Source organism: Eubalaena glacialis, chromosome 11, assembly GCF_028564815.1.
Source record: "Eubalaena glacialis isolate mEubGla1 chromosome 11, mEubGla1.1.hap2.+ XY, whole genome shotgun sequence".
Taxonomy (NCBI): Eukaryota; Metazoa; Chordata; class Mammalia; order Artiodactyla; family Balaenidae; genus Eubalaena; species Eubalaena glacialis.
The window spans coordinates 20,246,671-20,272,964 of NC_083726.1; the positions used below are offsets into that span (position 1 = coordinate 20,246,671).

General features: G+C 42.8%; 1 protein-coding gene across 1 annotated transcript in view; it reads right to left on the reverse strand.

Moving 5' to 3' along the window:
- Positions 1-10,031: 10,031 nt before the first annotated feature.
- Positions 10,032-26,294, reverse strand: part of DRAM1 (DNA damage regulated autophagy modulator 1) — a 48,844-nt gene continuing 32,581 nt past the window's right edge. Inside the window, exons 3-7 of the mRNA XM_061205102.1 lie at positions 22,966-23,108; positions 18,757-18,934; positions 14,743-14,801; positions 10,906-10,998; positions 10,032-10,331 (exon numbers count right to left, since the gene is read on the reverse strand). Of these exons, the coding sequence (XP_061061085.1) occupies positions 10,287-10,331; positions 10,906-10,998; positions 14,743-14,801; positions 18,757-18,934; positions 22,966-23,108 (518 nt within the window). The 3' untranslated portion in view covers positions 10,032-10,286. The remainder of the gene's footprint in view (positions 10,332-10,905; positions 10,999-14,742; positions 14,802-18,756; positions 18,935-22,965; positions 23,109-26,294) is intronic.

A 26,294-nucleotide genomic window follows, 5' to 3' on the forward strand; every position in this document is an offset into this window, starting at 1 on the left:
AGAAGACTATTGGCCGGACTTCCCTGGTGGTGCAGGGGTTAAGAATCCACCTGCCAATGCAGGGGACATGGGTTCGAGCCCTGGTCTGGGAAGATCCCACATGCCACGGAGCAACTAAGCCCTTGCACCACAACTACTGAGCCTGAGCTCTAGAGCCTGTACGCCACAACTACTGAAGCCTGCACACCTAGAGCCCGTGCTCCGCAGCAAGAGAAGCCACAGCAATGAGAAGCCCATGCACTACAACGAAGAGTAGCCCCCGCTCGCCGCGCCCGCGCGCAGCAACAAAGACCCAACACAGCCAAAAATAAATAAAAATTAAAAATTAATTTAAAAAAAAAAGACTATTGGCAAGTGTTTTCAAGAAAAAGTTCAGTTGAGTAATGGGTCTGGAAGAGGTTGAGTAGTGGGTAGACTGCAAACAAAAAGAAAGGGCCACCAGATAGATGAGGGAATAAAGTGAAAGGCTGTTCTGTATCTACTAAACTTGAAACTCGGGGTGGAGGGGGACGGGGTGGGGACCCAAGAATTGTTTTGACAAGCCCTCCAGGTGATTCTGATACACACTAACGTTTGTGGACCACTGCTATAGTACAGTTCTCAGCCTTGGCTACACATTGGAATCACCTGGAATAATGATGCTTCTGCTCTATTCCTGAAATTCATTTAGTTGCTCCAGGCAATGGGGGGGGCGGTTACAAAACTCTACAGGTGATTCTAATGTGCAGCTAAGAGTTGAAAACCACTGCTGCCTCAAAGAGGAAGTGAAAGGGGTAAAAATAACTGTGATGCCAAGGGCTAGCTGTGGCAGGCATTGTGCTAAGGATAAGAACATGCTTTTAAAACTTTAATGGGCATAAGGAAAACCCAACGAGCTCCCAGGTGCTTTACGGGCATTGCTCCAGTGAATCTTCATGACAAGACTATGAGGCAGGTATGATGGTTATTCCCATTTTACAGATGAAGACACTGAGGTTCCATGAAGTTACCTGACTTGCTGGGGCATCAGAGCTTGAACTTGAAAATCAAGTCTTTGACTCCAAAGTACTGATTCCTTTTTTTAGAATTGTGATAAAATATATATAACATAAAAATTTGCCACTTTCACCATTTTGAAGCATACGGTTTTAGTGGCATTAAGCACATTCACAATGTTGTGTAACCATCACCACTATCCATTTCCAGAACTTTTTCATCATCTCAAACAGATACTCTGTACCCATTAAACAGTAACTCCCTATTCTCCTCTCCCTCCAGCTCCTGGTCACTCCTATTCTACTGTCTGTCTCTATGAATTAAAGTATTCGTTCTAAATCATCATTTCCAGATGGGCTCAAAGAAGAAATGAAGGTGCTGAGGTTGATCAGTTTTTTTCCTTGAATAAGGTATCTCTGAGTTAGGTGAGGCTCCCACCTGAAACCCGTGCCCCCAGATACTGAAAAACTTGTAATTCCCACCAAACAGCATAAGCTCTGTTGCCTCTGTGCCACAGCACAGGTGAATCCCTTTTCCCACCTTGCCTTCATTTAGCAAACTCTATCTATCTCCTCCTCCCAAGTCTCTCCCTCCAGGCATGACCATCCCTAGGGATCTGAACCAAGCTCTTCAACTAGCATGGTCCCACAGACCAGGCCTTGCAAACTAATGTTAACTCCAACCACCTAAGCGTCTTATTAAAATGCAGATTTGGATTTAGTGAGTCTGGGTTGGGGCCCTAAGATTCTGCGTTTCTATCAAGCTTCCAGGTCCCTGGAACACACTTTGAGCCGTGAGGTCAGAGAGGACAGTGCTTCACCATAGCATGTTATTTGTTTTGTTTTTTTTAACTCTAGTGTTTCCTTGGCTGTTTCTCCACTCCACTATAAATACCTTGAGGGCAGAAACCCATCTTATTTATGGTTATATTCCAGAGACTAGCATGGTGCCAACCCAGAGTAACTCTCAATAAATGTTGAATGAATGAATAAATAAATGAGCTCACAGGCTGGAAGGATAAAAAGGAACCAGATCTGTGAAAAGCCTGGTAAGCCATACTAAGGAATTTGAAATTTATCCTGAAGTTATGGGGAGCCACTGAAGGATTTTAAGAGGCTGTTATATCAAATGTGTATGTACAGTGTGTAAGATGTGTTGGAAGGGACCAAGAATGAAATTAAGGAAACGATAGTGAGCTACTGCACTAGTCCAAGCAAATAATTATGAATAAATAAGGTAGTGATAGTGGGAATGGGGAGGAGGAAGAGGTTTCAAGGCCATGTAGATGGTTAACCACATATCCCCGTTTGCTTCAGACAGACCCAGTTTCCTTCTGGTTCACTTATTAATAATGTCCCTTTCATTCCCTAGAATGCCCTGGTTTGGATGATAATTATCTTTTAACCCAGTACATAGGAGATGAAGTTAATAGAACATGAGGTGGGGGTGGGGAGCAGAGCGTTTCTGCCCTGGGTGACCCAGGGAATGGTAACACCATTCACCAAATCAGGCAGTCCAGGAGGAGAAGCAACGGGAGAAGTTTCTTTTTAAAATAAAAATAGTTAAAAAGTGAGTCACTGAAAAATATTCAGTAAATTGCAGTAAGAGGACGACAGAAATTGCAAAGGAGACACACAAATGGGTGAAGTCTGGGGAGTACTGAAGGAAGTTATCATCCTCCCTCCCTGAACCTCTGAACTGAGTTAGTCTCGGAGCCATTTATTAGGAAACCTGCCCTCATCTGCCATTCACACCAGCTGCAGATGGGAAGTCGAAATGGCCAATTAATTCCGGGTTTTTTCCCTCACTTCTCACTTTCTCTTTTTGGCTGCATTGGGTCTTCATTGCTGCGCGCGGGCTTTCTCTAGTTGTGGCGAGCAGGGGCTACTCTTCCTTGCGGTGAGCAGGCTTCTCATTGCAGTGGCTTCTCTTGTTGCGGATCACAGGCTCCAGGCACGTGGGCTTCAGTAGTTGCAGCACGCAGGCTCAGTAGTTGTGGCACACGGGCCCTAGAACACATGGCGTGGACTCAGTGGTTGTGGTGCAAGGGCTCTAGGACACACGGGCTTCAGTAGTTGTGGTGCGTGGGCTCAGTAGTTGTGGCTCGCGGGCTCTAGAGCGCAAGCTCAGTAATTGTGGCACAAGGGCTTAGTTGCTGCGCAGCATGTGGGATCTTTCCAGACCAAGGCTTGAACCCGTGTCCCCTGCATTGGCAGGTGGATCCTTAACCACTGCGCCACCAGGTAAGTCCCACGTCTCATTTTCTTCTCTTCAAGTCACTGCTGCGTCTGCTCCCAACAGCCAAAGACTTTTGAGTATCTTCAGCATTAATTGGATCACAGCTGACCGTGGTCATTCAGACAGTCAAAACAATGACAGAGCACACCAAGGCCTAGTTAACTGAGTCTTCTCAAAAGAACACATCCCCCGGGTTGAGCCAAAGGTCAGGGAACACCAAAATGTTCTACCTCATTTATAAGCCCCGTGACCCAAGATCCTTACTAATCTCTATTCATACTTGCCAGCACCTTGGCTCTTCCCTCCCCCTACAACATGTCAACAACTGGGTAATTATTTAATAAACCTCAGAGCATACCTTTGCTTCTCTCAGCCAGAGAGACCAGGGATTTTCCTGGTTTCAGTTTCAAGGTGGTTCTGACTTCAGAGTTCCAAGTGTGGTCAAGCGGAAGAATAAATTCACCCGCTAGAGCCTTTTGAGGGAACTTTCAAACAAAACTGTGGCTTTTCAAGTATTAAGAGGAAATGACAGACTGAACTAAGCTCAGTATTCATTTTAATATGCACGTTAAAGGTTATGTTAGCAGCTGTCAAATTGCTGGCCAGCTCTAACTACATCACTCTTCGCCCTAAATCAGATATCTTGGGTGGCACCCGGAACTTGCTTCTCTGGGCTGACCCTAAGCAACAGGATTGTTCAAGAAGGTGAATTTTGTCTTCCAGGCATTCCTATCACTTGTGCTGACATTAACTGATGAGCAAGGGAGCTGGAACCTGGGACCCCGATCCCGGAGACCCTTCTGCTTCCGCTGGAGGCTCAGAGAACTCGACATCCTCCAACCACATCGCCTGCTGGAGGTCAGATGCCAAGCCCATCCGTCTGACAAGTGTGACCACTGAGGACTTCTGTTACTCAGCCTGGGGGAAGCCTAAGTGGTTTCTCCTCTGCACCCCACCATGACTGCCTCCTTGGCAAGTAGAGAGCAGATGTTTCTAACCCCAAGTCCATCTTACTGCACCAATCAGAAGCAAAAGAGACTAAGAGTTCAGAGTCCTAAGAAACCACACCTCACAGCCACCAGGGCCTTAATCATACTGAAAGTCCCCCAGCCCCCAGCCTCACTGCCCCATGGAATCCTTAGCCATTTTGGTGCTCCCCCTCAAGGGTCGTGCCTGGCTGTGGGAGAGCTAATCTCAAACTCCCACCAAAGATTGTTGTGGCACACGAGCCCTCTATCATGTTCCCACTACCTACTCCCTGCCCCCTTCTCACAGCATCTTCATTGTGGTTGGATGCTCAGTCAATATTAACAGGACCTGAGTGATAATGCAAGCAAGTAAAGAAATGTTCTTGGTGGTTAAACAAAAGTCCCTGAATACCTGGTACTGAAAAAAATTTACGCTGTCTCTCCACAGGTAGTCCCAACTTTGTCTTTTTCAAAATGACAAAAGGATTTTGTGGACAGTGAAACTATTCTGTATGATACTACAATAGCAGATACATGCCATTATACATTTGTCAAAACTCATGGAATGTGCACCACACCAAGAGTGAACCCTAATGGATACTACGGACTATGGTGTAATGATGTATCAAGGTAGGTCCATCAATTAAAGCCTATTATTTCTAAGTAAGTTAAGTTTCTCAAAGCTGGAGAATCAATCCCTCTCTCCCTCTCTCTCTCTCGCCCCTGCATCGCTGGTGTTCCCCACTCATTGGGTCATTCCACACTGACCACCAAGCTACAAGGTCAGGGAGGACCAAAAGGCTTGTGGATTCCCCCTGGTTCTGTAATGGGTCAGTTTGCCAGAAAGAGGAAAGGGAATATTGTGGTTGATGATTGATGTCTATAAAAGCAAAATGTTCTCAGAAGATAAGGAAGTATGAGTGAAGTGGCGGCCCTTCAAAGAGATCCCAAAAGAGAAAGTGGATAGAAAAGGGATGAGATTAGAAGAGGCAGAGAGAAAAGTGCAAGATCACAATGAAAAACCCAAGTGAGACGGAGACACTCTTGACCATGAAAAGGAGAGTGGGCATCAGTTGGGAGGAGGTAAAAGGCAGTGGCGTCTGCTGTCCGCAGAGAGGGGAGCAAAGCCTCACCCTCCCTGCCCTAGGGGCTTAAATAACAGGGACAGCGAAGAGGGCTTTGTAGAACAGTGACACTGTCAGCTGGCTGCTGTCCCACACCATGTACTGCAGAATCCACATGATGAATGAATGAGTTGCCAAGAAAAGTGAACTTACAATCAGCATCCCCAGTTTAGATGGAAGGGTGAAATAGCTGGAAAGATTTTCCAACAAAAACACTCATGTGAAAAGGTTCCAAAGGCAAGAAGACAGTATTTGTCAAATCACAGATGCAGTTCCCGTTGGTCCCAGCATTCCCACTTACGGGAATTTCTCCCACAGATTTCCTTGCACCCGTGTGAAATGCTGTATGTACTAGGTCACTCACTTGTAATTGCAAAGCTTGGAAACCACATGATTGGTCATCAAACAGGGGACTTGTTAAATAAAGGATGGCACATAGAATACTGTACAGGTGTAAAACAGAACAAAAAAACCCAAAGAAGCTCTCTATGTGTTGATAAGGGAACATCTCTGAGATACACTGCTTAGTCAAAAAGGCAGGCTCAAAACTGTTTGCAAGGTATGCTACATTTGGGATAGAAATTAAAACGGAAACGTTCTTAAATGTGTGTTTCTGCTTGTATTTTCATTAAAAGGGGCTATCTGCCAGAAGAGGGGTGAATTAAGTGTGGGTAGAGGAAAGTACAAAGGCTTTGCACAGAGTACTTTTTTATATCGTTTTGATTTTTGAATCACATCAATATATTACTGATTCGAGATTTTTTAAAAAAGAAAACATGGTTCAGAGAGTAAGGGCTGTGAGTGGGAACAGTTGAATCACCTGTTATCCAGAAATTATCTTTCCACCCCAGCACAGTGAGTCCAGATAACAGTAGTTTGCTATATTTGCATATTAGGAGAACTCTTGGGTATTTGTATTAAGTCAGGGCTCTTATAGGAATAAGCATGGGAAATCCAGCTCAAGTTTACCGAAGTTAAAAAGAGACTCACGTAACTGAAGAGTCCAGAGGTAGAGCCGGCTCTGGGGATGGAGGGCTTTGCTCATCACTGAGGGACTGCCTAGGCCGCAGGCTCACTAGGCATCATCTATCTCATGGCACCCTGACCAAAACCACAGTGCAGATGGCTGGTAGCCCCTTCAGCATTTTCCAAGCATCGATTTTGGAGGTCGCCACCACCCCCAATGTGAGTTTGGCATCCTGCTGCCCTTCGTTTTAGAAGATGAATCTGCTGGGGGTGACCCAGGAGCGTCAGAAGCTTCTCCTCCAGGGCTTGAGGCTGTGGTTGCTCTCTTGTGCAACAGACAAGATGCAGATGCATGACATTCTGGCCTTGAGAATGCAGGGCATTCAGAGCCAGACCAAGAGTATGTGTGTGGGGAGACGGCTGGGCCTCCGGGCTTGCCAGAATCAAGGAATGGGAGAGAATGGAGACCACTTATCTTCCTCCCACTCCCCCTTCCTCATTCCAGGCCCAAATACCAGACCAGTGTGTCTCCAAATGAGTAAAAAATGGGAACATGGGACCATGCCACATGTAAGGGATGTTAGGAAACCCAAACACAGCACAACACTGATGTACTTAATTTGGTTTATGAAATACAATTTCTGTGGAATCCTCTGTTAATGTTTGGGGAGAAAAAAAAAAAAAAGATGCACTGGATTAGAAATCAAGAAAACAAGAGTCCCAGACTGGAATCTGTTGCCATCCGGTGGTAGAACCACTTACAGGTCACTGAACCTCTTTTTCTTTGCCTTAGTTTCCTCATTTGAAGCATGTGACAATTAACTGCCTGACCAATCTCACAGAGGTTAAATAAGAACACGAGAAGCTTGGAAAAGTATAAACATAAATTTGAAGTTAACTGAAGGTACATTATTACCTACCTGGCTTACATTTACTTTTTTTTTTTTTTACCTGAAAAGATTGGCAGCAGGTAAAATTTAGTTTACTCTGAATCAAGTTGGGTTGGCTTTTCTGACCTGTGGGGTCAGGGAAAACTTTAATTTCATAGTGGAATCTGCAGCTTTGTGTCTGTGCAAGATCCATTTCTCATCCCGTTTTCCTGAGAAACAATTTTCCCGCACCATCAGCCCAGTAGTTTGGGCGTTGTGGACCCCTCAATGCTCCAGAGGTGGACACGTGATGCTGGTCTGACCAATCAGAGCATCACACCTCCCTGGGCTACAGGATGGGCATGTGACCCAAGGCAGCCAATCAGAGGCAGTGAGTTTCAATTGGAGAGCTTTGGTTGGAACTTTTAGGAAGTCCTCTCATTCCACTGGACAGTTTGTAGCCTGGGTCTTCTAGAAGCCTTCTCACTCCCACCAGGGGAAAGCCTGCCTGAGAATGATGCCAACAGAGAGAAAAGCAGAGCTGAGAGAAGGAGAGAACAGATGGAGTCCTGGTGGCACTTTTGGATCCAGCCATCCCTATAGCCAGCTCCACCCCTGGACTTCTCCTTACTTGAAGCAATAGATGCCCCTTTTTCCTTCAACAAATTTGAGTTGGATTTCTGGTGCAAACTTCTGATACTACTATTCAAGAATCTCTACAAAGATGAGCCATCCTGCCCACATGCAAATCTACATGAATTAAGAAAACATAAGGTTTAAACTCTATCTTTATAGAGTCCAAGTGGAGCTAGAATCCTTTCCCGGATAAATATACTTCATAGTAGTACCCAGTCGACATATTGTAATTTAACAGAGACAAAAATTACTAAAATAAAGAAATATTTCATTTTATTTTACTCTTTTAGCCATGAGGTCCAAGGAAATGCAAGTTCATGGAAATTAGAAGTAATACCAGAATATGGATAAGATCAGCTTTAGAGATTTATGGAATCAGCAGAACGTGATTATCTGGAGTGATTTTTGGCCTTCTCAGTTTGCCAAGCCAGGTGTACCATTTTGTGTAGCCCATTTAACAATTTCTGTGGCAACTGTCCAGGATAGAGTCAACATAGAATGGAGAAGCCCAAACAACGGAAACGTTTACAGCACACAGAGCAAAACAGTCAATATTACAAGGTGACACAGACTATTTATCACTTAATTAGTAAACCAGAGTAAATCTCATTATGCAGCACTACAAATACCCCTAGCCATGCCTTCATTTGCTCATTCCTTCATTCATGCATTCAGTGAGTATTTATTTATTAAGCACCTACTGTGTACCAGGAGGCAGCCTGGTAAATGCTGGAGTTACAAAGACAAAGATTAAGGCACAGACTCTGCCCTCAAGGAGCTCCCAATCTAAATCTCGCAGAGAGATATAGAAATGAAGAATGACAATGCATCCAGAAGGGCTGATAACAAAAGTCTGTTCCAAGGGAGACCCAGCCCTGGATTCATTCTACTGCAGGTTCCACGGTAAAGGTAAGTGGCATTCCTCCCCCTCTGCAGAACATAGCTTTAACCAGTATTTCAGTTCCAGTGTTACACAGAGAGCCACAGCATTATAACAAGTTACCACTGACCCAGCAGTGGGTCTGAGGCTCTCACCACTGAACCTTTAGGGGAAATAGAGTATGACCTTGCAGAAGTGGCTGACCACTACTGAGTCTCACTCCTTCCTCCACAGCTATCCAGGCAGGCTGCTGTGCCCTTGGCATATGCCCTCAAGGTCTGGACCCACTTGGCCAAACATGGGTTTATGGTCTGGAGGGTACTTGAAGAAGAGTTCCTTCTCTTCAACTTCTAAACCTAAGCCTTCATATTTCAAGGCCCACTTCTTCCTCTGGAATGACTTGCTTTTCATTTGTCATTCGTGATTTGGGTGAAAAGTGGCGCCATGTGCAGGTCTTGCTGAGCAAAGGACCTGCTTCACATTTTGTAAAGTGTGCAAACATCCAGCCATAGGCGTTAAGAAGAGGAGCAAACAAACTCCATCCCACCCTGCTCCCCTTTCTCCTCTCTCAGACCTGCGCTCCCGTCAGCACGTTGACTGGCGTAAAATGAATGTGAGGTGTGAGTTGCAGCTTCTGAGTCAGACTGTATGTCAAGTTATGCCAGTAACAATAAAGGGTAGTTTTATAAGTGGAATCTACAATGCTATTTGCAGATTGGCTTTTGCAGAGGTTTAGTATTAAGCAAAAGTCTCCTTCCCATAATCCTGCCTTACTTGGATGTTCCCTGAGACACACTCCCCTCTCCCTGCTCATCTGGCAAAGGCAACAGTCCGGAACCCAGTGAGTTTTTCCTGTTAGTTGCTCACCTGCATTTCACTCTGTTGTTAGAAGGCTTTTGATTTCTAAGCTGCCTTGCTAAATTAATCCCACCTGGAGTTACATCACTACGGATTGCCAGTTAGCAGCAAGGGTAGAAGCTTGGTCTCTGTGAGCAGGGAGGCCCGTGGGGGGACAGAATTTCAAAACTGTGGTCTTCCGTGGTCACTGAGTTAATGTGCATAGTGGTATTAAGGCCTTTCAATAGAAGCATTTTGCTTGGTTCATCTAAAAATCATAGTCTCTTAGTGTTAGTTTATTAACGAAGTCTTAATGATCATTATAAATTGAATTTTATAGATGCTCTTGAGATATAAAATTATACAGTGCATTCTCTAAAAATGAAATTTTAAAATGAATATCCCCTGATTTTACTTTTTAATGAATTCTTCCTTTAGTGTATTTCCATAAATCTCTTACACACAAAGAAACAAAACAGAATCTGTACAAAAAATAAAGAGGTCTCCATTTTCTGGAACACCTTATCTTTTCTGTAATGAATTTGTTAATATAAAAAAGTGTCTACTTAGAAAATTATAAAAACATTGCTACAATGTCATAAATGCTCTACATTCTCTAGGAAAACATACCTTTGGAAATAGTACAACTATTGGGAATTCTTAAAGAAATTCAAGTCCTGGATGTGCTGCAGATGAATTCCATGCAGGGTGGCGTTAAAACCCTGTCTATCCTCTGTACCACTTCTAGAAATTGTCTGCCACTTTCATTGAGTGAGATTGAATTCTCCTTTCTTCAAACATCACCATTGATTTCTGTGGATATCCTTAGGGTGACACTCTATTTTTAAAAAAATAAAAAGGGTTTAAAAGAAGGTAAACAATTCCAGTGCCAGCTCTGAAACTCCCAACAGCTTTGCACCCCCTCAGAGATGATCTCACTACGGTTTGTACTGAGCTCGAGTTGGGTCCTCAAGAGTTTTCTTGGCCTTTTCTAACCTTTTAGCTAGTAATTCACTTGTTTCAAAATGTAAGATTTTCCCTGTTGCCAAATCTGACAAGGTCCCATCTTCTCTCTGCCTTGAGAACATTTTTCAACAACACACTTTTATTTTTAAGAAAAGACATATTTCCTGTTATTTGGAACTTGTGAGACCTCTTCAAAAAAAAAATAACCAGGATCTATGACTATAAGCATCAAATGGGAGAGGACAGATGAACGTTTCCTTGTTTAGGAGAGCTATTCAAGATGCTTTCCTTTGGGAATACACTAAATTGCACAATACTTACATATTTTTTCAAACACATAAGGGTAAAAAGATAGTGCTCTTATGTTTCTTAAATGCAAGAAATGTTCTATGGATTTCTACTAATCCGCATCATAACTTATAACATTTGTATTGATAAATACCTACCTGGAAATCGTAGATGAATGTTAGAAAGTAGAAAATAAAACCAAAGGCCACTGTCCATTCACAGATCGCACTCACTACATGATATACATAATCCTAAGAGCAACAACAAAAAAAGAAACAGAATTTAGCCTAAATGCATTCACTTTAGAGGACATACTGAAATAATAATGAGCAGGTCAGGCCAAAGGAAAAAGCTGTCCAGTGAGCATAAATCAACCCCCGGAGGAAACACAGTAAGCAAGGCCATGTGGATGCACATCAGGGCAACTGCCTGATAAGAATGTGAATACAATGACCCCAAAAGTTCTCTCTGGTTCTCACACACTCTGGCTTTAAGACTTGTCTATGGAACCTCAACAGGTAGAAGAAGGATCACAAAACGGCTGAGAGTGGAAAGCAAATTTGGACTCAACAGAAGAAAGAACTTTCCATACAAGGCACGACTTGCTCTCCCACAGCTGGGAGAAAGGTCAAAGTTGAAAGGCAGGCTTGAAAAGCACCAACCCAGTGTCCATGTGGTTATTCCATACTTCAGGTATGCATCTAAAGGAAACTGGCTATCACCCCTGGGTTTTGTGTTTCTCTGTTACTATAGAAAATGTCAGTTCAGAAAATAGGTCTGCTTGATGTTATAAGGTAAGCACAGCTACAAAGCAAATGCTAATTATGAGACTATCTTCTTGGGGGCAGGAATGAGAGGATGGAGGACAAGAAAGAGAATGGCTTTAATTCGGGGTTCCAAAGTTAGCTGCCTCTGGAGGCCAGGAAACTAATAAAAAGAAATGAAACTGACGGTTGCAAAAAGAGGGACAATGGGGAGCCCACGCCTCATCAGCTCAATTCCATTCTCGCCAAGTAGGAAAATATGACCCCAGTGTTGCTTTGAGATTAAAAAAAGAGAGAGAGAGAGAGACTTCCCTGGTGGTCCAGTGGTTAAGACTCTGTGCTTCCAATGCAGGGGGCTCGGGTTTTATCCCTGGTCAGGGAACTAAGATCCCACATGCCATGCGTTGCGGCCAAAAAAAAGCCCATGGAGTGTGTGTGTGTGTGTGTGTGTGTGTGTGTGATAGCTCCCCTGATTTTTAAATACTGGAAACCATTTTTAAAAAGCATTTGTAAACACCATCTAAGTAAAAAATGCTTGTCTAAATTCTGACTTTAGCCCACATGCCAAATTAGCCTGTGGACTGTCATCAGTTCGAGCCCTCTGATTTCAAATCATAACCTATATTTTCTTCCTACTTCACTGTCTGCTCTGCCGTAGGTTACAAGTGTGAACAAACAAATGTGCTAGATTACAGGTCAGTTCTTTTCTTTGATCCACCACAAAGATCTAATTGAGGCACATCAAACTCTCAGACACCACTGTTCACCCTCCCCACGGAGGATCACATCCACCCACTGTTCTCATCCAGGCCACTCCGGGGAGAATCTGACCAGCCTACGTTACAGGGTCGAGAATGGGGGCCACTTCCTTTTCAAAGGTGACAGCACTAGGGGATCCACCCCATCTCCTATCATCTCTGGACAATGAAGATGGCTTAATCAAATAGAGGCAGAATTTGGGGGTGGGAGAGGATTTCTGTAGCGTGATATTAATAACAGTGCACTGAAGGAGGGGTCCAGACTCTTCCACTACACATGTATGAACGCAGGCAAAGCTCTAATCTCCTTGCTACATAAAATGGGACAATGACATCATAATTCTTTTCCTCCCTACCACGTTAAGTCCATGCACAGGAATGTTCTGTGAAACCTCTGAAGCACCCCACAGTTTGGGGCAGGACCTAAATGATTATTCTGTTCCGTGAACTGATGTCAAGGGTTTTCTTTGCATTCGTGGATATTGGGGAACAGAAGGGAAGTGAATAGAAAACCAGGTACTTTTCACATTTTTAAGATAGAAAATGAAATGAAAAAAGGTTTTTCAACTGTCTGGGGAATATGCTTTGATGAATCCTTCCCAGCTGCTGATTTGTTTGATTTGTGGTGGAAGGCCTCCCCCCAGTGGTAAAGAAGTAAAATACACCTAGGGCTACTCTTCTGTGAGCTCTCCTTATCAGGAAGCACTTTTTTTTCTAAGTTCTGCCTGGCTTGTCCTCACCGTCTTCAGTCTCTCACTTGCTTCTTGCAGGCTTCCATCACCTGCCAGAATCCTCTGTGGTGGAAAATGCTTCCTTCCTCTGACCCTGCTATTACCCCGACCAGGGATCGAACCCATGCTCCCTGCAGTGGAAGCACGGAGTCAACCAATGGACCACCAGGGAAGCCCCTGAAACTGCTTTTTTTTTTTTTTAAACAAAGGGATTGGGCTTTTTTTTTTTTTTTTTTGGCTGCATTGGGTCTTCTTGCTACATGCGGGCTTTCTCTAGTTGCGGCCAGAGGGGGCTACTTTTCATTGCGGGGCACGGGCTTCTCATTGGGGTGGCTTCTCTTGTTGCATAGTATGGGCTCTAGCCGCGTGGGCTTCAGTAGTTGTAGCATGGCGGGCTCAGTAATTGTGGCTCACGGGCTCTAAAGCACAGGCTCAGTAGTTGTGGCTCACGGGCTTAGTTGCTCCGCGGCATGTGGGATCTTCCCGGACTAGGGCTCGAACCCGTGTCCCCTGCATTGGCAGGCGGATCCTTAACCACTGTGCCACCAGGGAAGCCCCTGAAACTGCTTTTTGAGAAACATCAGTAACTCCACCTGCCCCTTGGGAAAAACTCCTGCTCCTCACTAACTCCCTTCTCTCTGTAGGTAACTAACGACATGAGTTGATCTCAATTCGAAACATCTGATTCCATGTGTTCTGATGTTTGGTCTGGAAATTACCCGTCACTATACCGTATGCTCTGATGGCTCTTGATCCTACCCCAGGTCTAGTCCCCCATGTCTAACTGGACATTTCTCCTCAGCGTTTCACTATAGCTTCAGATTCAACGATTCTGAAACCTAACCCATCCATTTCTCCCGATGAAATCATTTATTCCTGTTAAGGACCCAATCTTTTCTTCTTCTTTTTTTAAAATATTTATTCATTTATTTGGCTGCGCTGGGTCTTAGTGGCAGCACACAGGATCTTTTAGTTGTGGCACATGGAATCTTTAGTTGCGGCATGCAAACTCTTAGTTGCAGCATGTGGGATCTAGCTCCATGACCAGGGATCAAATCTAGGCCCCCTGCATTGGGAGCGCTGAGTCTTAGCCACTGGATCACCAGGGAAGTCCCAAGGGACCCAATCTTATCTGTTCATGAGAACAGGTTCTTTGGTTCACCCAAGACAAAAACTTGGAAGTCATCTTCACTTCATCATGTCCTTTCATTCATATGCTATTTCTTCCAGTCTAGGGGAATCTTGATTTAAAATCTAAACTAGTGGAAGTGCCTTCTCCCTGCCATCCTAACTCTGGGCTCTCTCCTCTTCAATACATCCCAGGTGTCTCTTCTAATTTTCTTCCAATAATATTCTTTTAATTTACTTTCCGTTCAAAAGCCTTCAAAGGCTTATTCCGATCACCTACATCAGGCATGAGCCTCTCTGCCCACCTCTTAAAGCCTTGCACAAACTATTCCCCCACAAACTTATCCCCGACCACATGTATTTCTCACCCTATGCTGATACAAACTATCTTCTACTCTATTTTCATCACCTCTGCTTAACATGTCGTGCTTCCTCTGACCTCCATATACCTTCATTCACATTGTTTCCCTACCCTTAAATCTCACCTCTTTTACTAAGCCTCGATGGTTGAAGGGTTTAAGAGAGAATTAAAAATTCAAATTTTTAAAAATAATTTTGAAAATAATTCCAGGAACCAGGTTTGACAATCATATTGAAAACAGCTTATAGTTTACCTTTTCTTTTGGATTCCACTCCAGCTTGGTTATAGAAATTAACGAAGCACAGGCAATCACTAAAAAACGAAATTGTTAAGGAAACTACAGAAGAAAATAGGTCCTTTATTGTAAGACTAGGTTATTCTTCTAATAATATAACCATTACACAGTGTTCACATGTTAGTACCAACATTTCTGCTATCAAACCAGTTATATCAGCTTCTTATCATCTCAAACCTTAAGTTCGATCATGGCAGCAGTTAAAATACAACACGGAAGTAGTCATTCCTTAGCAATAGTTTGTCAGTTATGTATAGAAGACTTTTAATCTGTGGCTACATTTTGCTTGACCCTGTTGTTTAAATTTGGTCAAAATGACACAGCAGTCTAATATGGGTACTTTTGCAGTAGTTTTCCCCTAAAATACTATTGTCCCTAAATAATAATATTGATTAAAATTCTTTTTCCTAAAATACTATATACACGGCAACAGCGTCAAGGAAAAAATTAACATTTCAAAGTATCAAAGCATCACAAAGTACCAAGGCTCACATACAAAAACAAGCTACAGAAATTTAATGTATTATCTTTATAAAAATAAAAAAAACAGATTTTTCCATTGAGTAACTGGGTGTAAGCGGAGCCCTTCCTCCCTGGCCCAAAGGGTTTACAAATCAGAGAGATACATCCTACATCTGACCTTGGGGATGAAGGACAAATCCTGAGAGGCCAGCCTAATAAGGCCAGGGACTGAGGCTACTGCCCAACATGGACAAGACAGTCTGCACAAAGGTGGTGACAACCATTTTGATTGAACTTAGAAGGCCAAAGAGAAAGCTAGAGAGAAATGGGATGCTCTTTAAAAGCTTTTGCAAAAAGTTAAGAATTCCAAGTGTTGCGTCAATCAATGCCAAGTTTAGCGCCTCCACTGAATTTGGAGTCAGCACCCTCTCTCCCTGCCCTCCGCCACCTCCCATATTTTGCAATGCTTAACACTTCTCAGTTTCTCAAAGTAAAAGAAGTAGAGACTGGGACTTCCCTGGCGGTCCAGTGGTTAAGACTCCACGCTTCCAATGCAGGGGGCGCGGGATCGATCCCTGGTCGGGGAACTAAGATCCCGCATGCCGCTGGCCAAAAAATAAAAAGAAGTAGAGAACATTAAAGGTTCTCTAATCATGTCATGACCGTACGTCTGTTTCTAGTAGTTTTAAAAGCCTCTTAATTCTTTCACTTAATTCTTTATCTCATCTTTAGTCCCATCACGTCCCATGCTGGGGAGGAGGGGGGTGGGGGAGAGGCGGACAAAACTCTGGCAAAACAGACCTGGTCTCAGCTCCCAGGAACATTACAGCCTTGTCAGACCCAGGGAATGTGCCGCGTTAGAAAAGACCAGGGTGCAGTCATGACTTGGAGGGAAGATTATTAATTTGGAGCGAAATGGGGTTTGAGGTGTCAGGGAAGCTTCACTGGGTTGAGTTCAATCTAAGCTGCGAGGTTTGAGGAGCTCTCTAGGACAGCATCATCCCACAGAAATTCAGGCATATGTGTAACAATATTTTCTACTGTAGTCGCCAGATGGACAGAAACGAAAAAGAGCCTAATGAAATTAATCTTAACATGTCTTATTTAACCCAATATATCAAACATGTTGTCATTTCAACATGTAATAATATGAAGAATTATTAATGAGATATTTTACATTTTTTTTTCTCATTAAGTCTTTGAAATCCAGTGTTTTTTACACTTACGGCCCTTCTCTATACAGACCACCCACGTTTCAATACTCAACAGCCTCGTGTGGCCAGTGGCTACTGTGTTGGACAGACAGTTCAGTTCTAGAAAGACAAAGTGGAGAAGGTTATCCAGGCAAGAAGAAGAGAACGGGCAAAAGCAAAGAACAGGAAACAGCCACAGGCAGGGGAGAAAGTGTAAAACGGAGGTCGGAGAAATAGGCAGCCTCAGACTGCATCTCAAGCAAAGGAACCGGCCTTTGCATTGTTAGTGATTTTTTGAAGGCTTTTGAAAGCTGCAGAAGCTGAATGCAAGATGGATAGTTTAGTAGGAAGGGCTCAGAAGCATGATTCCAGGCCTCAGTTTCTTCAGGAGTCAAATGAGGTTTCACGGAACTAATACAGGAAAGAGAAACAAGGACATTTTAAAGATACTTTAAAATCTTTCTAAGGAAATATAAATCCATGCTAATGTTTAAGACAAAAGACTTTTTCCTATGGATGAATTTGTTCAAGTTAATTGGATAAAAACATGTAACCTGTTTCTGTTCAGGGGTCCTACCCGTCAGCATGGCTCATACGAACTTCCTAGAAATGGGAACTATTAGTATGTGAAACTCTGGCTTGAAAAAGTAATTCTGCTAAACCTCTCTCATTTTAGTACCTAGAGATCTGTCTCCAAAGTTGGAAGCAAGGAAAGTTTTCCTATACCAAAAAACTTTGTTTTTAACTTTACAAGTGGTTCTATAAATCTTACAACTAAAACAAGCTAAAAGTTTTGAGATCCGTCTCAAGAGAAAGCATGAATGTCTTCAATCCATAAATAGGACAAGGAAACAGAGAAGGAACTGTCTTAGGAACCAGGGTTTATAGTTTGTTGTTAAATTTCTCAATACTATAATTTGGTTCCTCTGTGCTTAGAAATTTTGTAATTAAAATTTTTCTTCCCTAAATGACAAAAACAAAACCCAAAACCATCCTTAGACTTCACATTTTGTATAGCTCCAATTTTTTTTTTTAAGAAATTTTATTTATTTATTTATTTATTTTTGGTTGTGTTGGGTCTTCTTTGCTGCACGCGGGCTTTGTCTAGTTGCAGCGAGTGGGGGCTACTCTTTATTGCGGTGCGCAGGCTTCTCATTGTGGTGGCTTCTCTTCTTGCAGAGCATGGGCTCTAGGCACGTGGGCTTCAGTAGTTGTGGCATGCGGGCTCAGTAGTTGTGGCGCACGGGCTTAGTTGCTCCGCGGCACATGGGATCTTCCCAGACTAGGGCTCGAACCCGTATCCCCTGCATTGGCAGGCGGATCCTTCACCACTGCGCCACCAGGGAAGTCCCTATAGCTCCAATTTTAAAAGAAAAATGCAAGGCTTAATACTTAGAAGCGCATGATGACAAAATATCTTTTTACTCAAGCTAGCCCATTTTGTACCACAACCCAACTTGGATGAACAAAACCACCGCTAATAAAATAGTTCCATTTTCCTACAGTCTGACAATAATCACCAATTTTTAATGACTCTTTAGCATTTGCTATGACTGCAGATGGTATTTTGAAAGATGGGGAATTTTCCACCCTTGAAAGACCACAGCTTTTTTTTTTCTTTGTTAAATACCTCTTGGGGAAAAAAAAAGGAAAAGAAAGAATGAGAAAGGAAAAAAAATAGGAAGAAGGGAAGGGTTGTTTTTCACTTCTTCTAAATCAGAATATACAAGTATGATAAATTTATATTTTCTTTTCACATTGTTGAATTAGAAAAAATAAAATTTCATTTTGAAAATGAAATCAGTGATAAAAAGAAAAGGCTAAATGTATTTAAATGACTTAGAAATAAATAGTATAGAGCTTTTTAAAACCTCTTAATATGGACGAGTAAATCAAACCATCTAACCACCTATGTGTGGGGAGAAGGGAAAGTTGGGCCTCTTGGGAATCCACAGGGCTATTACTTTAAGTACAATATCAATATTTGATGTCTTTAGCCAAGCACTACAAAGAAAAATAAATATTTTCACATGGCTCATGAAACCGACCCTGTGGAAGGAAAGTAAATAGAGAATGAAGTGTTCTGACTTTTTTTTTCATTTTCCTTTCACACCATTCTTTTTCCCAAAGATTCTTTTGATTTAACCAGACAACGTTGAGATATTTTCCTTATGATTTACCCTTTTCTCCCAATCGTTCTTCTGAAGCCTGTTGACACTTGGCTGTTAACCTTTGCTTTCTCCATTTTTTTTGGAGGGGAGCGGGGCGGCGGGGATGTCAAGCTTACAAGGACACTGACAAATGTAAAAAAGGATACTGGGGATGACGGCTGCGGAGGAAACGGCAGAGATGGCCATCCGTATGCGGCATGTGGAAAGGCTGTTCCACTGGGGACACGATTTGTAAGAGATGATGGATTGCAGGAGTGTGTACACAACACCGCAGACAAACGCCAAAAGGGCACCGCCGTCGTGTACCACGGGAACAGCTAACTCCTAGAGAGAAAGTCACACATATGCTGTTACTGAGCGTGAGTCTGTGCACATCAAGAGCCGAACACTCACTCACTTGCTCTGGGCCCCTCAAAGCCACCAGGCATCACAGATGCACGCACCCCATCTTTGGAAAATACTGCTTGCAGAAGATGACCAAGAGAAAAGCCTTCCTGGCACTGGAGTAAATGCCAGGAACTTGCTTGTTCCATAGCAAACGTTTGGCTTGCTGCGAGTTGGGCAAACGGGCCTGGTTCAGTAATAATATCTCAATAAAACTGAGGGAAAAAACCCATATTAAACCAAAAACATTATAAAAGAATTAAGAAAAACAAATCCTTTTCACCCCTTGAACGTTAGGCACATTTGAGCAAGGGAAAATAAACAAAAGGCAAGGCATCTAATGCTAATGAGCTGGGGTTGTTTTAGGAATAACCTTCTGAGAGTCCTGGTACTTTCCACTCTCCATTTTCTTTCTATGCTAATAAGTAAATCAAATCCTGAATTTACATACTTTGTTTCCACCCCCCACTAGCACTGTCAGGAAACTTGCTTCCTCAACTCTGGCCAGTTCAATACATCAGATCTTAATCTGCAAGCTTCATGACACCCACATTAGCCCTGATGAAATCAGATCAAAAGGCCCTTGAATTAGCAGGAGGTGTATTTCCATTGTGCCCTTTTCACTGTGGAATACATATTCTCTCATCAAAGATGTCTTTTAGAAGGGAAACGACTCAGATCAGACATGAATTTTGTATAGAGGTTAAGATGAAAACCTGGTACCTTTTTTTGAAACTCTTGTTAATTTAAAAGATAATAAAAGTAGAGAAAACTAGACTATTGAGAGGATTCAACCTCAGGAAACTTGACTTTTCCAGAAAGGAGACTTCTTGAGGGACAGGAAAGCATTGACAGAGATTGCCTGGTGAGGAGACACCGAAAAGTAGCCATCTCATCCACCAGTGCAGGAAAGAGTGCTAGCTGTGAACATCTGGTAAGTGCAATTTACTCCCGCTCAAGAAAAACCACCAGTCAATGCTCTCTCTTGCCCTCACATCTCTAATTCTTCTTGAGGTAACCGCTCACGTCGGTTTGCTTACGGCATGCTGAAAATGAATTACAGGATATCAAAAAAGGAAGTTGTAAAGATATATTTATGGGAACAATGACAAGGCAAACACTTTGCTCTCAGGAAAGTTAGAGATTCTATTTCTGGTCTTTGTGAAGATGTAATCACTTCACAGAAACCTTAAAGGGAACCAAAAGTGTAATTATCTAACCACCTAAGCCTTCTTCCTGAGGTCTGCCCTTTATGGTTTAAACACTGACGGCAGTATCACTTGTGATGTTGAGTTATTCTGAGAATAATGTGATGGGATATCATACAGTGCATACTATCCCCCACAGGACAATTCATACCCACACTCCACTAGACAACTTATATCCTTCCAGGTTGCCACCTTCCCTTTGAAAATAATTTTTCCGTCGTGCTTTCTGACGCTAGAACTGTGAACTGTGAATTTTTTTTCCCTAATTTTATGAAAAAAATTTTTTTATCATTCTTTTTTTTTTAATTTATTTATTTTATTTTTGTCTGCACTGGGTCTTCGTTGCTGCGTGCAGGTTTGTCTCTAGTTGCGGTGAGCGGGGGCTACTCTTTGTTGCGGTGCGCGGGCTTCTCATTGCGGTGGCTTCTCTTGTTGCAGAGCACGGGCTCTAGGTGCGTGGGCTTCAGTAGTGGCGGCACGCGGGCTCAGTAGTTGTGGCTCACGGGCTCTAGAGCACAGGCTCAGTAGTTGTGGCGCACGGGCTTAGTTGCTCCGTGGCATGTGGGATCTTCCCGGACCAGGGCTAGAACCCGTGTCCCCTGCATTGGCAGGCGGATTCTTAACCACTGCGCCACTTGGGAAGCCCTAAAACTGTGAATTGTGTACATGCTTTTTTCTCACAGAGATTTTCTCATTCTGGCCTTGAGCTTAACTCTTCCCCACAGGTTCTGGGCAGACTGCTTCATTCAAAGGTGACTTCTGCCTTTCATGACTCACGGGATTTGGGGAGAGTATTAACCTCTCTGGGTCTCCATTTCTCCATTGATAAATGAGGAAAATAATACTACCTATCTTCTAAGATCATTATTAGAATTATATGAGTTAAAGCATGAAATGTTTTCATAAATGTCACCTAGAAAACTTCAATAAGAATTCCCAGGCGGTCCAGTGGTTAGGACTCCATGCTCTTGCTGCCGGGGCCCGGGTTCAATCCCTGGTCGGGGAACTAAGATCCCACAAGCCGTGCAGCCCGGCCAAATAAGAAAAAGAAAAAAGAAAAAAAAAAGAAAACTTCAATAAATGTTGTTATGGAACCCAAAACGCACACAATCATAAAACGTAAGGAAATGTCATCAAGAGTCTCTACCATGTGACAAATGTCATAGGCAACTAGTGGTATTTATTTCCTAATACAGAGACAATAAGAGTAGGAAAGTTAAACGAAGCCAGAAGCAAACTGAGTTCACAAGATGCCCTCCTGGAAGCCCTATAGGCTTGCTTCAGGGAGGCTACAAATTTGGCTCTCACCTTTCACCAGTGTTAACAAGGAAACACTGGTAGTTGTGGATTTGTAACATCCCCAAACGAAAACTTGTTGGCCGCCAGACCTGGGAGAATATCCCTGCCCTAGGCTGTCCTGAAGGTTCTGTGTCATACAAGGAAGGGTGCCTCACCCCTCACAACACAGCACTGAGTTTCCCAGAGCACTTTATTATACTGTCCCCCCACCGATGACAGATGGCTTCCTGCATGTGCAGGGCAGAAAAGGTAATTCTCTGAGGCCCACGTGGTGCAGGTGAGGCAGAGGGCCCTCTGATAATGGTCTGACTCATGCAGGAGCAGACACTAGAGAACAGGTGGACAGCAGACGGTACAGGTGGAGGCCTGAGGTTATCAGCCTCCCAGGTCCACACCAGGAGGCAGTGCCCCTCTGCTGCGGCTTCAGTGTGCAGATGTGGACTTGAACAGCCAGCTAGCACTGAAGGCTGAAACCATTTTATAAAGTAAGCATCACAGAAGATCAACCCACTTCTGGTGGAAAAAAAGTTAAAGGAGTACCCCCAGGCAGAACCAAAAGTCCTCCAGGAGTAACTTCCTTTCTGTGGTCACAAAGGGACAATGGTGATGACAGAGCAGGCCCTCCAGGGTGTTGGCCTATAGTGATGAACCGATGACCATGAAGATGGCTAAGTACAGACTGCTGGGCACTGTACATTATCTCATTGAATCCCAGCAATAACCCTGTGAGGCGAGCGCTCATAATTAGTACTCATTTGAAATACAACACATACTTGTAAAATATAAAATATTGTCTCCATAGACAAATACCATGCCTTCCTGAAAGAGACCTTGGAATGAAAGGAATCCAAAAATTAGAATAGAACACGTAGGATTTTTTCCAACACTTGACACAGTAAGAATATGTCAAGTGGACTCTGCAGTAGTTGTCATATAAGTTCATTTGCTCCAGTAAGGCCATATTTTGGCCCTGCAACTGATTAGCTGAGTAACCCTGACCAAATTATTTCACCTCCATGTCCCTAGATCCTCATCTGCGAAAGGAAGAGATCAGATGCCTCTCTTTGAATTGAACACCAGAGGCCCAAACAGTAGAATCAGTAAACATACACATGCTCATACACAGAAACGTTTTCACGATGTTAATGAAATCATTACAATGACTGAAGTAGCTCTCCCAGCACATTAAACCACATCAACAAGAACACGGAACAATCCAGAGCCCACAGCATGGTCTGAAGCACGCTCTCTCAAACATGCACCCCATCTCCCCCAAGTACTAGGCTGGGCTGACTTTCAAATGACAAAGATTTGTTTCTAAAAAGCAAACTATCCCAATATTCATAAACTCATCAACTACTTGAGAGCTATGCTGGCACAAGCGTGCCTCTGGTGCTCTTGCTTCTCTCCTCCAGATACATGTACTCCATCACCCCCATTAACCAAAAAAACTTCAGGTCATACCTGGAAATTGGCTACAATGCCCATTCCGATGCATCCCACCAATCCTAGAACTAACGACACCAAGTTAAAAACAGGAGTGCTGAAATAGCTGGTTTGGTTTTGCTTCTCTACTATTTTATATCTTGTGTACATCGTGGCTGCACCTGAAAAAGAAAGGGACTCTGATGAATTTTTATTTTTTGACTTTTTAGAAGGAAAAACACATGAACAGTTTTTATGGCTTTTAAAATAATTTGTATTTTCAGTCTCCTGATTGCAATGGTCTCCCCACTCGCTCACACCTGCCCTTCCTCACCCCATCTTACTTACTCTCCCCCCCCATGTGATACATACACACACACACACACACAGTCTTGGCTGTTATCCTTTTCACATAAATGCTATTGTGCACGTATTGTTCTGGGACTTGCTTTTTTACTTATTTTAAAATGTTCCATGGATGGGACTTCCCTGGTGGCACAGTGGTTAAGAATCCGCCTGCCAATGCAGGGGACATGGGTTTGAGCCCTGGTCCGGGAAGATCCCACATGCCGCGGAGCAACTAAGCCCGTGCGCCACAACTACTGAACTCACGTGCTGCAACTACTGAAGCCCGTGTGCCTAGAGCCCGTGCTCCACAACAAGAGAAGCCACCGCAATGAGAAGCCCGCGCACTGCAACAAAGAGTAGCCCCCCCTCGCCGCAACTAGAGAAAGCCTGCGCACAGCAACAAAGACCCAATGCAGCCATAAATAAATACATAAATAAATTTATAATAAATAACTAAATAAATTTTAAAAATAAAAATGTTCCGTGGAGATCTTGCAATGTCGGTACACATAGGTCTACCTCATCATGGTATATAGTGAGATGCCATATTTATTTCATCATTCTCCTAATGATAGATTTCTACATTATATGTTTTTCCTATTACAAACAATGCTCAGTGAACATCCTTATATAGAAGGCTTTGGCACACTTTCAGTGTTTCTGAAAGATGAATTCCTAGAAGTAGTATTACTGGGTCAAAAAACTATGCTCAATTAAAATGCCAAAAAGTAGCTCCAAACTGCTCCAAGACTGAGGCAATTTATACTCCCACAGCAGAGTCTGAAAGCAATTCTGTATGCCCTGTCCTTTTAATTATTGCCAATCTAACAAATGAAAAATGGCAACCTGTTTGTTTGATTTGCATTTCTCTGATAGTCAGTGAGATTGAGGAACTTGCAGTATGTCACTACTCATTTGCATTTCTTCTTCTGAAAATTGCATGTTTATCATTTTTTTTATTTTTCTCTTGAGTTCATTTTTAATTTGTAGTTGCTCTTTATACATTATGTACATTAGTCTATTGTATGCTATAAATATTACAAATTTTCTTCTGGTCTGTTGTTTGTCTTTAACTTCGTGAATCTTTCATCACTTAGAAGTTTCAATTTTTATCTACCCAAATCTGTCAGTTCTTCCCTATTTAGCTTCTGGGTTTTGTGTGTGTAAGTTTAGATAAGCTTTTCCATCCTAAGGTTTTAAAAATATTTTCCTATACTTAAATCCAAATCCTCTTTTTTTTTTTTTTTTAAGATTTAATTTTATTTATTTTTGGCTGTGTTGGGTCTTCATTGCTGCGCGCAGGCTTTCTCTAGTTGCAGCGAGTGGGGCTACTCTTCTTTGCAGTCGGGCTTCTCCTTGCGGTGGCTTCTCTTGTTGCGGGGCATGGGCTCTAGGCGTGCGGGCTTCAGTAGGTTTGGAGCGTGGGCTCAGTAGTTGTGGCGCACGGGCTTAGTTGCTCCATGGCATGTGGGATCTTCCCGGACCAGGGCTCGAACCCATGTCCCCTGCATTGGCAGGTGGATTCTTATCCACTGCACCACCATAAGAGGAAGTCCCTCCTCTTATGGTTTTGTTCTTCATGTTTACTTCTTTAATTGCCATTGGCTTTTGTGAATGGTGTGAGGGCAAATTTAACTCAGCAAATTTAGCTTATAGAAAAAGTCACATAGATATGCAGAGATATGTTTAAAAGATATTCACTTCAGCATTGTATATTACCAAATGAGAAACAGCCTAAATGTTTAACAATAGGGGACTGAATTATAAATTATTATATGTCCATGAGTTGGATATCATGCATGTGTTAGGATAAAGTAGATTTCTGTGTGTTCAATAGTGTTATGATGGCTGTAATATTTTTTGCTGAATTTTTAAAACCAGTCTAAAAGCTAGTCATTTATCATAGAGCATTTTAAACAGAGATATTCATGTCAGATTCTCCCTTGCCTAGAAGCAAAAAGCTACATTTATCATTTGCTAGTGATAAAATCATCTGTCTTCTAAATCTGGACTCTGGGCAAGGATGGTGTAAGAGGGCACTGGGATTGACTGACTCCTATTTCTACTTCCCCTTGCTCACCTCCAAAACCTTGGGAGGAGAAGACCACAAATGAGTGATGGGGTGAAACTCCCTCTACCAAGTAGGATGAACAAATTCTGAAGATGCCAAGTCACTAGGTAGGGTTTCCAGCACCTCTGCCCCTTCCCGCCCTGCATCAATAGAGAGGGCCAGAAAGTGCTGGTTATATGATGGGTCCCTGGCAAACACCTGATTGTTCTGCAGGGTTAAGGGTTTATGGAAAGAGCCCTACCTCTTCCATCCATATACCCTCATCACCCATAGAAGACTGAGTTTTTTAATCATTACATTAATTGGCTCATGAGAGAGGGTTGTAGCCTCTCAACTGCATCTCAGGTGCATTTGAGGAACTGAAAAATCATAGCTGAGTTGGAGACAAACTGTTCCATGCTTCACCTTTCCCTTCCTCTAACAGGTGAGGTAACACCTTTGTCAGTGGTTCAAAAGCTTTTGTGAGAATCCAAGTCCCTTAGAGTGATGGTTCACAGCACATATGCTTGGGCTCCACTTCCAGAAGTTCTGATCCAGTAGATCTGCAGTGTGGCCCTGGAACAGGCCTTGCAACCATCACCCAAGAGGATTTTCTTGTAAGTTACCTTCAGAACACACTCTGAGAAACATTAGCTTCTAAACTTTAGGTGTCTTTGGCTTAACGCAAATGCATTGGATATAAATCACAATTTTAGAAATTACATTTAAAATCCATTTCAAATTCCTGTGGCAAATTACCAGATAAAGTGAATAGTTCTATAATGAGGCCATAAATAACTTGGGATTTCTAGTCACTTGAGTTTCTCAAAGTAGAGCAAAACTGTAGTTGCAAAGGTTATACTTTTTAAAAAATCACGTATACCAAGCATAAACCCTAATGTAAACTATTGACTTTGGGTGATAATGATGTGGCAATGTAGGTTCATCAGCTGTAACTAATATATTACTC